Raw genomic sequence first — 12,340 nt, forward strand, 5'->3', positions numbered from 1 at the left:
CTAAATGCCCAACCATTAGAAGGAGCCAAGCTATAAAGTCATACTTGGTTTACATTTTTAAAACATCGTTCTGTTACTATGAGAATAGCTTATATGGAAGCAAGTATAGAAACAGAAAGACCTGTTTGGCAGTTGTTACAGTGGTAACTAAGCATCCAGAAGTTCAAAAGGAAGATTTTTGTACACGCCCACCTCCAGTCTAGCCCAGTAAATGATCAGTAGATGTTGATTGAGTGAAGATAGCATCAATTCTTATTTTAATTCCTGACTAACTTGGTTTTCCCAATGGTTTCCACCAGAGAACACTTTCTTAGTTTTGCCAGAATGCATTTTTTGTTTATTATCTGTCTTTGTTGTTGTTGTTCAGTCCCCCAGTTGTCTGACTCTTTGCGACCCCATGGATTGCAGCACTCCAGGCCTCCCCATCCCTCACCGTCTCCTGGAGTTTGCCCAAGTTCATGTTCATTGCATCGGTGATGCCTTCCAGCCATCTCTTCCTCTGATGCCCTCTTCTTCTTCTGCCCTCAATCTTTCCCAGCATCAGGGACTTTTCCAATGAGTCGTCTGTTCACGTCAGATGCCCAGGATACTGGAGCTTCAGCTTCAGCTTCAGTCCTTCCAGTGAATATTCAGGGTTGATCTTCCTTAAGATTGACTGGTTTGTTCCAGGTTCTGGCACCAAGAAATGGAACAAAACAAAACAAAAGATGGGTTTGCTCTCTTGCTGTCCAAGGGACTTTCAGGAGTCTTCTCCAGCACCACAGTTGAAGGCATCAGTTGTTTGGCATTCTACCTTCTTTATGGTCCAGCTCTCACAATCATATGTGACCCCTGGGAAGACCATAGCCTTGACTGTACGGACCTTTGTTGGCAGAGTAATGTCCCTGCTTTTCAACACACTGTCTAGGTTTGTCATCGCTTTCCTGCCAAGAAGCAGTCGTCTTCTGATTTCATGGCTGCAGTCACCGTCTGCAGTGATTTTAGAGCCCAAGAAGAGGAAATCTGTCACTACTTCCACCTTTTCCCCTCTATTTGCCATGCAGTAATGGGGCTGGATGCCATTATCTTAGTTTTTTAAATATTTAGTCTTAAGCCAGCTCTTACACTCTCCTCCTTCACCTCATCAAGAGGCTCTTTAGTTCCTCTTTCCTCTTAGTGTCCACCAAAACCTTGAACTTCTGTAGCTTTTTGCCCATTAGTTAAAGTCTTTTCACTGGAGAGTTTACTTCTAGTGAAGCACTAAACTGCATTTAATTTCTCAGTCATTTTGAAGTATAGTTTCTAGGATGCTAAAGTTTTTTAAGAATCATTACCTTTTGCACTGATCTGTGTAACAGGAAAAAGTAAGCTGACTGGTCACAGTATTTTATTAAAGTACTGAAGTTTTCCTTCTACTGGTCAGAGACAATCCCAGAATATACAGGTAGGGAGAAAAAAAAATGATCCTGTTCCATCATTTGAAGGGTGCATTTCTTTCTCAAGGTAGAAGTAATCATTCTTGTAACTTTTTTATGGAATAGACTAAATCATTTATCTTGTAGTTAATATCTAGATTATGATTTTGAAGTCTGTAATTGTTCATTAATCCTCTAACTTTGCATGTGAAGTTAAGAAAGAAAAGAAAGAACATAAACGTGAAAAGATTTAAGTTAATTTAAAAATATATCAGGGAAGGGGAAAGAGGGAGTTACTAAACAGTGACCTTAAAAAAAACTCTGAATTATGCAAGATGAATAAGTTCTTGAGATCTGCTGTGCAAAATTGTCCTATGATTAACAATACAGTATTGTACACTTAAATTTTTAAGAGGGTCCATTTTATGTATTCTTGCCACAAGAAAATGATTTCATTTTATAGGCAAAATAATATTAAAAATGTAAGCTTTCTATTTTTAGCAGCATCCTGCCTCTCTCATTTGCTTTTGGGTGTCACCACAGAATCCATTTCACTGAAGCTGTCTTTCTTCCCCAGGTGCAGTTGGTGAATAATCGGTTTAAAGGCGTGAAGTACTTCCGACTGAACACCCTGGCCTCTCTGGGCTATGTGGTTGTGGTGATAGACAACAGGGGGTCCTGCCACCGAGGGCTTAAATTTGAAGGCGCCTTTAAGTATAAAATGGTGTGTGAGCATACCAACATTTCTCTTTTAAAGACATTTGCAGTTTTTGGTGCTTTGTTTGATGTGAAATCCCAGAGACAGAAATGGGGAAGGGACTGTGAGTGAGTGTGCGTGTGTACATATGTGAGTGTGTGTTTGGGGTGGGAGGGAAGGTGCCACCTGATCCTCACTAGGCTATTCCAGTCCACCTATAAGTAGCTTTGTGGAGCTGAGAAAGAACCACTTTTACATAGAAACCCCCTCTCTTTCTATTTTTTATGTCCAGTTTAGCCAAAAGGCATCACATTTAGTTTTCAGCATCCTGTACACTATTAAGAGGAATAATTGAGATTTGTTCTGTCCTCTGTGAAGAGAGAAACCAACTGGTTAGTGCCTTCCTTGTGACAAGCCTCTTTCTCTCTACAGGAAGCTTTAAATGCTACCTTTTAGAGATGCCCCATGTCCTTTCTGCTGCTTTGGGAAATGATGAGAATCCGATGTTCCTTTTGCACAGTAAGGCAGTTACTGTGTTTGCCAGTGTATTGGACATGCTGAGTAAGACATGGGGATTTTCTCCCACAGCCAGTTCTTTGACCTTATGTTGTATTCTCATGTAAGTTTTTGTTTTTATTTTTGTTTTTGGCGCAGTGAAGTGAGATTGTGTGCACTGGCAGGCCTAGTAATACAGATAGGGTGGTGGTGATAGGAATTAGGACTATGTAGGACTTTAAAGAAATTGTATGTTCCATCCCTAGAGGTAGATAATGGGCAAAGAGGAGGACAAGACCTCGAGAGGGATTCCTTCCACTTCATTGCATGAAGTTTTAAAGAGAAGTAAAATTAGTCATCCACTTAAGGGGCTAATTTTTCATCTTTGGGTATAGGAAGGCTTGTTACAAGGAAGATGCTGACCTCTTAGCAGACAACAGAACAAATGGAAATGGGAAATACCCATATGACAAAGAACATTTGGGGTTGCAGTAGGAAAGAACTTTGTGACTAAGAGGTAACTAAACTCTAGGACAGGCTAGCAACAGAAGCTATAGGCTCCTATCTCTAAATAGAGGTAAAAAAATTTTTTCCAAGCCACAGAATCTCAATCAATAATAAGTTCTTTTCTAAAAAAAAAACCACAGGTGTTTTTAGTAAGAACATCTGCCAGCTTTCAAAACACTCTTATAATGAGATTTTTATTTATCAGAATCAGTGAAATGTTCTCCCTTTTTTGACAGGGTCAAATAGAAATTGACGATCAAGTGGAAGGACTCCAGTATCTAGCCTCTCAATATGATTTCATTGACTTAGATCGTGTGGGCATCCATGGCTGGTCCTATGGAGGATACCTGTCCCTAATGGCGTTAATGCAGAGGTCAGATATCTTCAGGGTATGTGATTTCCTATGGTATTTCTTTTGCAATAAGGGTAGAATTTTCTATAAATTGAGATACAAGAAAAGAACCAAATTTCTGAAGTTGACAGTATTATGAAATGTTAGGGTTTGTGTGTTTAACAGCCATGAGAAATAATAGATTTATCTTGTCAACTTGTGGGATATATATTTATATTTCTTTATCTGTATATATCTGTGTAAAATACTTGTCTGCTTGATCAGTTATTAGCTATTAACAGACATATGCCAAATATTATGGGAGATAGTCATGATTAGTAAAACCCACATTCGTATTGGGTTGTTCTTATTTGTTTAATTATTGGGCTACAGCCTCTGAGGGCAGGGATCTATCTGCCTTATACTATATCCTCAGCACCCAAGCACAATGCTTAGCACATAGTAGGTCCTAAGTAAATCTGTACCAAATGAATAAACTACTAAATATATAAGCAGTGATTACAACTTTATAAACAAACTCTTAGAAAAATATGTTAGAAAAAAGATGCTAAAAACTGTTAAGAAAATGGAAATAATGAGTAGCATTTTTCTTTTTTTAATATTTCATTAACATGATTTTATTTTACAGCGGAAATTATTTATTTTTAGGAATAAAAGTGATAAGGTTTTTGTATATTCAGATAATCTTTATTTATAATAACCACGAAATGAAGTCTGAATACTGCCATAATTTTCCCAGGCTTGCAGCTGTCAAGAAAGTAATTACAATAATTAAATATAAAACTGTGTGGGAGCCTTAAAATGAGACAAGTGTTTAGTACGTAAATAAATTTCATTCATTGTTTTACATTTTGTACTGCCAACGGAAGCTAAAAGAACAAAAAAGAAGAAGGTGACTGCCCTTCCTGTGTAAAACTGGCGCTTGTCCCGTGTTTTTCCTCATTACCCCGGGGCAGACATATGTTCTAGCTCAGTCTCCTCTTCTCATGGAGACTCATGTTTGTGTTTCATCCAGCCCAGGTTAAGGATTTAGTGTGTGCCACCTCTGTGGAACATGAAGCTATCTGACTCATTAAGTATCAAGTTCTTGACCTTGGCATTCCCCTTTGATTTTCTGAGTAGCCTGAGACCGCAGTTGTGAGGCCAAAGCCTAAAGATAATTTCAGCCTATAAATTTGCAGTTACAGACTCTCAGTGTTAACCATTCTTTTCTGAACCGCACTTGACTGTCACTGTTATCTTCTGTAGGTTGCTATTGCTGGGGCCCCAGTCACTCTGTGGATCTTCTATGATACAGGCTACACGGAACGTTATATGGGTCACCCTGACCAGAATGAACAGGGCTATTACTTAGGATCTGTAGCCATGCAAGCAGAAAAATTCCCCTCTGAGTAAGTTCAAGCTTTAAAATTAAAATTATAAATTTAAAATTGTATTTTTTAAGATTGTCTTTAATAATAAGGAAAGCTACAAATATGACAAAAATAAAACTAATATTTTATGGATTACTAGAAAGCATGGCTGTTTTCTTAAAGCTGAATTATAGGCTAGTTCATATAATTTGGGTTTTTTAGCAAGTTATATTTGAAGCAATTGCTTAAGTGCTAAAAGAAGCTTATTAAGTATACCACTGTTTCCCTGGAGGAGGGCATGGCAACCCACTCCAGTATTCTTGCTTAGAGAATGTCCATGGACAGAGGAGCCTGGCAGGCTACAGTCCATGGGGTCTCAAAGAGTTGGACACAACTGAGCAACTAAGCACAGCACACCACCACTGTTACAGAGTGGAAAAAATCCCATTTCTGCTTCCATATATTTTACAAATAGCATATATGATTATTCTTTTTCTAGGGATATGCTGTAATTATTAATGTATGATAATATCTTAATAGAAAATTGAACACATTTAATTTTTTTCATTACATGTAGCATCTGGTTGATATATTACTAATTTAATATTGAAATGTTGAATCCTTATTCTAACATTACAGTATAAGGAAGTTATTGTAGTAGGTTATGGTTAGTTTTAACAAGCTAAGTAGTTTTCCCATATTCTCTATTTTACCTCATCCTCTGATATTTCCATTTCTCCAGACCAAATCGTTTACTACTCTTACATGGGTTCTTGGATGAGAATGTTCATTTTGCACACACCAGTATATTACTGAGTTTTTTAGTGAGGGCTGGAAAGCCATATGATTTACAGGTGAGTTCTTTTAATTTTCTGATTAAAATAGTCATGATTCATGATTGGTTACTTTGGAATATAATAAACTATGGAGTGAGGTTGAATTTTCAGCTGTGGCTACTCTCTGCTTAAGAGAACTGAAATAATAGGCATAGTTAGCAGTGCCTCTGGTTGGATAAAAGTTAAGGTTCTATTCTGTTGAAGTCAGGATGAAAATTGGCCTGTCCGATTACATGACTTGTGTATCTGTATCTGCTTTCAGTTTGTAATCGTGGACAAGATGACAGGAGTCCATTCACTATCCTCCTTTGCTTTTCTTCTTCCCCTTGGAAGGGTGAGGAAATGCTACTTGATTTCATTGTTGTAAAGGATTTTTAGGACCTGAATATATGGTCTTTTAATTTTCTTCTATTTTATATTGACGGTGGGGCAGAAACCAAAAGTTACCCACCTCCATTGCTCCATTATTTAAAAAAAAAAAAAAAAAGCCTTTAAGAGAAACTGTTCCTTTCCTTCCTTGTTTCTACTCCTTGCGTGGATTATACACTCGTAAGAAATGAAAAATGTTACTTTTATGTTTCAGTTGGCATTTGTTCAGGTAAACTATGAGGTATTTAGCTATAGCATCAGTTTTCAAGGGTCTCAGGACCCTTTTATATACCAAACAGTTTTTGTTTGCATGAGTTATGTCTATGAGTATTGCTCTTACATTGACTAAGAAAATCTTAAAATATTTATTTATTTAACAGTGATAAACTATTATTACATATTAGCACAGATCACATTTTTTAAATGGGGGAAAACAATTTAAAGTTTACTGAGAAAGTTAGTACTGTTTTACATATTTATAAATCCCTTTAATATCTGACTTAATAAGAAATAACACCTCAGTGCTCGTATCTACTTCTGTTGTGCAGTGTTGTTTTGGCTAAATAAGTGAAGAAGTTTCAGCCTCACAAAATACCTAGCTAAGAAATGGGAGTAATATCTTAGCTTTTTCAGATAATAATGGCTGTTCTTCTTTGTTGCTACACTAAAGCTGGACAAATGGTACTTTCTTACAGGTTAGTTTTAGTGTGGAATCCGAAGACGCATCTATAAACTTTTCATGCTCTGTTATAGTCTGTTGGGTGGCTCTTGTACTTCAGATGCATCTTTTATCCATGCATTGGTCATCTGGAAAACACTGGTTCACCTCTAATTGTTGACTGATTTCATCATACAGTATTTTAAAAATCACATGCATTAATGCTACCACTGATCCCAACAGAAAAGTCTTCCAGGTATTGGGAAACTCATGAAATAGTAGTGGTAGATGCAAGTTTTCCAAAATTCTAATTTTCACTTAAAATCTCGAAATTTGTCACTAACAATAGATACTGTCAATGTTGTCTTTGAAGTAGCCAGCTCACATTATTTTTGAGAGAATGTTTGCCAAATAGCCAAGTCTGAATCACCGTAGATGTCTTTCTTTCAAGTGAGAAAATGGAGTTCCATTTATAAGCTCAGTTTTAGAGACCCTGGCAATCCAGTGGTTAAGACGCCACACTTCAGTGCAGGGGGTATGGGTTCGATCCCCGGCTGGGGATTTAAGAGCTTGCGTACCTCAAGGCACAGATGAAAGAAAGAAAACTCAGTTGTACAAGTCTTTCCCTTCAGACATCCTGTAGCAGAAGTGCTTTATGCATTCTGCCCATTTTATCACCACAGAATATAAAAAGACCTCTGCTCAAGGGTTGCAATTTAATAAAATTCTAAATTTTACTTCTGCTTAAATGAAGCTGGCATTTTTTCCTGTTTACTAAAGTGTGTGTCACTGATTTGATTCATGCTAAGGCACCAGCAGTTTTACCCACCATTGCCTTTCATTATCAGTGCAGGTGCCAACACAGTGAATAAACGCTTATTCTTTAATGTCTTAGTTTTGTCTTAGTTTTGTCCTGAAAGTAGTTTTGGCCCTGTGTATCCCTTGAAAGGGTTTCTGAAGACTCCAGAAGTCTGCAAACCACACTTGGAGAACCGTTGATCCTTCTGTAAGCTTAGTGATACATAGGGAATTACAAAAAGAAGAGGGACTTCCCCAGCAGTTCAGTGGTTGAGATGCCACACTTCCAGTGCAGGGGGCATTGGTACCTACCTTGGACAGGAACTAAGAGCCTACACATTGTGAGACATGGCCAAAAAAAAGGTTTTTAATAATAATAAAGAAAAAAAGGAGGGGAGCCTTTACATTGGAGGTGTGTATGCAATATCTTGGAGAAGCTCTGCTCCATGTTATTAATCCCGTTGAGAATCTCTGGAAAGCTTTGGAAGGAGATACTAAGTTCTTATTTTTTGTATTTTGATTTTGTTGTTGTTTTTAAGATCTATCCTCAGGAGAGACACAGCATAAGAGTCCCTGAATCTGGAGAACATTATGAACTGCACCTTTTGCACTACCTTCAAGAAAACCTTGGATCACGTATTGCTGCTCTGAAAGTGATATAATTTTGACCTGTGTAGAACTCTGGTATACACTGGCTGTTTAACCAAATGAGGAAGTTTAAATTTAATCAGTAGAGAATTGATCATCACATTTTGGTACTTGCCACATAACATCTACTTCTGAAAGTATATCTGGTGCCATGCAGGTGTTTACAGCTTGTGGATAGTAATCTAATACCTTAACCATACACACACAAAATTAAATGACACATATTTCTAAGGGACCCAGCAATACCTTGAAAATCACTGAGAAAAATAAGACATTAGCACCATGTATTCATACTACCTTATTTTCATTTTTAATAGCATTATGAAACCTCATGGACTTAGTGTATTTTTACAGTATACTTCTGAGTTTGTTAAAATATGATGATATTAGTGATTGGCTTGGTTCAATTCCAGAATCTCTGACTAGTTACAGATTTGATAGCACTTAAATGTAATTGAATAGCTTCTGCTTCATTGCTTGGGGTATATCCAGCATGTTATAAAGTAATCACTATTAAACCTAAGATTTAACCAATCATTAATGATTGTTGAAGGTTAAGTTAGTGGCCTCCTAAAGACACTTACTTTGTTTCATTCAAACTCTGACCAGTTTTTAGCCAATTTAAATTGTATCTAGTATAAATGGTTCTCTTTGATGATATGACCGAGTGGGTTTTTCTTTTCACATAAAGGCAAGTAACTATATATGTAGCATGATTATAATATTGATAATTACAGGCAGGAAAATTTTAATCAGATAATTAGAGCTTAAATATTTGCAGGCAGTTCCTTTCCCTTTGGGAAAAGAAGAAAGTACACATTCACTCGTATTCTTCAGAAAATTTAGTGGTGCCATTTTCCATTGGGTATTTCCTCACTGAAATGTTCCAGAGTTTTAGGGCAATGGAAGGGAATTTTGGTGGAGTCAGGGAGACCAGGGTGTGGAGAATGGCAAGGAGAGGAGAAGGCAAGGGTCTGCTTACGAACTAAGCAGAAGTATAATCTGACCAAAAATACTCATGAAAAAGTTTAAGAATTGAAATTTAAACTCCTAGAATATTAGTTAAGGAAACCAGAATTAAGAAATCACTCTCTTGCCAACAGTTACAGACTAACATTATTCAGGGGAAGAAAAGCTCCTTACAGTTACTTTTACATTTCTAATTCTAATTTTTTGTTATTTTCTTCTTAATTTTGGAAGCCTTACAAATTGAAACTTTCTTGAACCTTTATAAATTATTTGAGCATCATTTAAATATTGTGATCTTAAAATACAGAGGTTTCCAGACAACCTCTTTTCCATAAACTGATCCCCAGCCAGCCATGACTCTTTTTCAGTGTTCAAAGCTTATAAGCGATTTCTTGAATGGCCATGACATTTTCCTGATTTAGCCCTAGCACTTGACTATTAAGGGAGCTCATAGTGCTGATTGGTGCTGATTGGGATCTGTCATCTTAGAATCTTAGGGTGCTAGCTGGGTCACATTGGAGCCAATGTCAGAGAAGGCACCCAAGAGTTTGACCCTTTTTATCACAAGCCTCAATGTTTGGAAAGTCATTATCAGTACTTCTAAACAATGTTCCAAGAGAAAAAAATTTTATTCTCTGTCACCATTACAGAGTGAATAGAGTCCTAATCCTAGAGAGCACAGCCTCCATTAGTAAAGATAACTGTGCTTGAGATGGTGGACTTCATCTTTGAGGGCCACATGGGAGGTGGGAGAGGTCCAGAGATGGCAGGGTGACCTGGTGGTTCTGTCCATGGAGGGGGATTGGGTTTTGCTGTTTTTGTATTTATACTGTATTATAGGTACCACACTTTTTCCCTATGACTGTATATGTATTGATTTTCTTGTTTATGATATTTTCCCATGCTGAGATATGTTTATATTCTTTTCAATGTTAAATTAAATTGATTTGGGTAATATTCTTCCCCAAGAAAGTATTTTCCCCCATGACTTAAGTTTGTATCTGATTACTGAAGACGATTTTTGTTTGTGGACCTAGTTGGTCTCCGAGGATATATCCTTATATAATATGCAAAGTAGAAATGGTATACAGTAGCTTTTAGACAGTTGTTCATTTGAAACCTTTTACCCAATATTGCTGTGTTTTCAAAATGGCATCTCGTATTTTACCAAACAAACCTTAGAGGAACCTCATGGACTCTCAGATTCACAGGTGTTCTTCTTTTGCTTCTTGCCATCTGCTTTCCTCCCATCACAAGGAATGCATCTGTTTAACTGCCCTGACCGTCAGTTAAAGGCCATTCGCCTTCTATAGAGGGGGAAAACACCTGACTGAATTTGCATGCAGAAAGACAACTTGACTGAATTTGATTTTTAAAATCAATGTGAAAAGCATAGTCAATTCAGGCAATCTGTAGAAACCTCACTAAAACTATTTGTACCCTATGTATGGGCAACAAACTAAAAGGCAAGAGTATAGCAACATTTTTAATGAGAACCAAAAAGCACTAGGTTAAACATCAACGGGGAGTTTTGCAGGTTTGATAATTGAGTGCACTTGAACAGCCATCAGGTAGGTATGGTTGCTTGTATGTTGAGCAGTGAGACTCAAGATCTGATTCATCTGGGATGCTTTTGAAAAGAAATGCACTCTTGAACCTTACTCTTAGAAATTTGGATTTGGTTGATTAAGTGGAGACCAGGAATCTGCATTTCTAACAAGCTTTCCAGGTGACTCTAAAGCAAGTCATTTGTGGGGCTACTTTAAGAAACTCTCCTATAGGACTGAGTTGGATTAAGAAAATAGTAGGTGATTTTTACACTGGACTGATTTTCAAGAACCTAAAAAATTAGTTAAGATTGCTCCTCATACAATAATTATTGGCTGTTTTTTCACTCTGAAAGAAGCAGAAGATATTAACTATCTCCCCTTGGTCTGGAGATTAATTTTGGAATGAAGGTTTTTCCCTCTTGCTATTCCTGGCTTGTTTCCAATGCCTCATACATAAGAGGAAGAAGTCACAATGCATGCATGATTTTTCAAAAGAATGAGGTAATAGATAACTGATGCTTACTTTTACTTGTTTTATTTCTTAAAGAAAAGTGTATCCCACCTCTCTGTAATATTGTCTCTCTTTAGGTGGAATGATTCCTATGAGTCTCTCATTATTATAGAATTACAGAACTTTCAAGCTATTATATCTTTGATATAACCTGATGTTCTCGTTTTTTAGAGGAGGAACCTCCATATAGAGAGGAGAAAATAAACCCGTGGCCACACAGCCCCTTAGTGCTTTGTCATTACTAGACTCCATCCAGATATCCCAACTCATGGTAGTTAAATGATATGTAGAAAAGGCAAATTTTTAAAGAAGTATTTATTAATATATTCCTATGAAACATTTTAAAGATAACATAAAATGGTTAATTTTTCCATTCTGAAGTAAATGCTAAGCATGCTTATTAATGAAGCAGTACTTCTAATTAGTATATGACATTCTGAAGTTAATTAAAATTGTTACACTCAACGTGTCTTCCTCGGTGTAGTGGGAGGTTTGGGGCTTGGGATATAAAGTGCTTGTTTAAGCCTAGGAACCCAAATTAGAGCTATTTAAAGTAAGCAAAGAGACATGGCCATATCTAAACTAAGATATGGAAGCTGAGTGTCCGTTCCCAGCAGACATAGGAAACTTTCCTGACTCACCTTTCCACAGCCCAACCTCACCTGTCCATCTCGCAGCCTAAAATATGAAGGCATGTTAGTGCAAGGTGCTGGCTCCAGCTTTTTCTTACTTTGTCAAAGGACAGTTCTAGGTAATCATTTAAGAAGTCCCTCACAGAGAGAGAAGTAGTGTTTGTATGTTTGTTTTTAAATAACCCCAATACAAATTTATGTTGCATTCAGCACAATTGGAGTTCAGGTCTTTAATTTTAGAACATAAAGTGCCTGCTGTTTTAAGCGTTGACTTGTATAAAAAGAACTGCATGTCTCACTCCAGTAAGTTTATGGGTTTTCTCATTTTCAGCTACATGGCTTTTAATCATGTAAAGTGAAACATTAGTTTTGTTGCATTTTATTACAGGTTATTTGTTGCAATAAAGATGCTGCTAAAATTAATTGATGTAAATGTCCCTTTTTCCCCCATTCCGCATTTGTACACTCTTGCTTTGACTAGTGGCAACCGTGACTGGTTAAAACACACGAACAAGATCATGTGCTTGCAGTGGAGAATGAAGACTGCAAGGTGATTGATTACATGTGGTTCC

General features: G+C 37.0%; 1 protein-coding gene across 6 annotated transcripts in view; it reads left to right on the forward strand.

The window, feature by feature from the left end:
* DPP8 (dipeptidyl peptidase 8) overlaps window positions 1-12,125 on the forward strand; it is a 51,523-nt gene extending 39,398 nt beyond the window's left edge. The window contains exons 16-20 of one of the 6 annotated variants that reach the window (XM_068965241.1): window positions 1,972-2,118; window positions 3,330-3,482; window positions 4,694-4,836; window positions 5,540-5,651; window positions 7,998-12,125. In XM_068965241.1, the coding sequence (XP_068821342.1) occupies window positions 1,972-2,118; window positions 3,330-3,482; window positions 4,694-4,836; window positions 5,540-5,651; window positions 7,998-8,120 (678 nt within the window). In that variant the 3' untranslated portion in view covers window positions 8,121-12,125. Of the gene's footprint in view, window positions 1-1,971; window positions 2,119-2,523; window positions 2,711-3,329; window positions 3,483-4,693; window positions 4,837-5,539; window positions 5,652-7,997 lie in introns of those variants that run through there. The other 5 variants (XM_068965238.1, XM_068965236.1, XM_068965240.1 and 2 more) reach the window with 5 other exon arrangements.
* The last annotated feature ends 215 nt before the right edge of the window (window positions 12,126-12,340 follow it).

The sequence above is a fragment of the Capricornis sumatraensis genome, chromosome 2 (assembly GCF_032405125.1).
Source record: "Capricornis sumatraensis isolate serow.1 chromosome 2, serow.2, whole genome shotgun sequence".
NCBI lineage: Eukaryota > Metazoa > Chordata > Mammalia > Artiodactyla > Bovidae > Capricornis > Capricornis sumatraensis.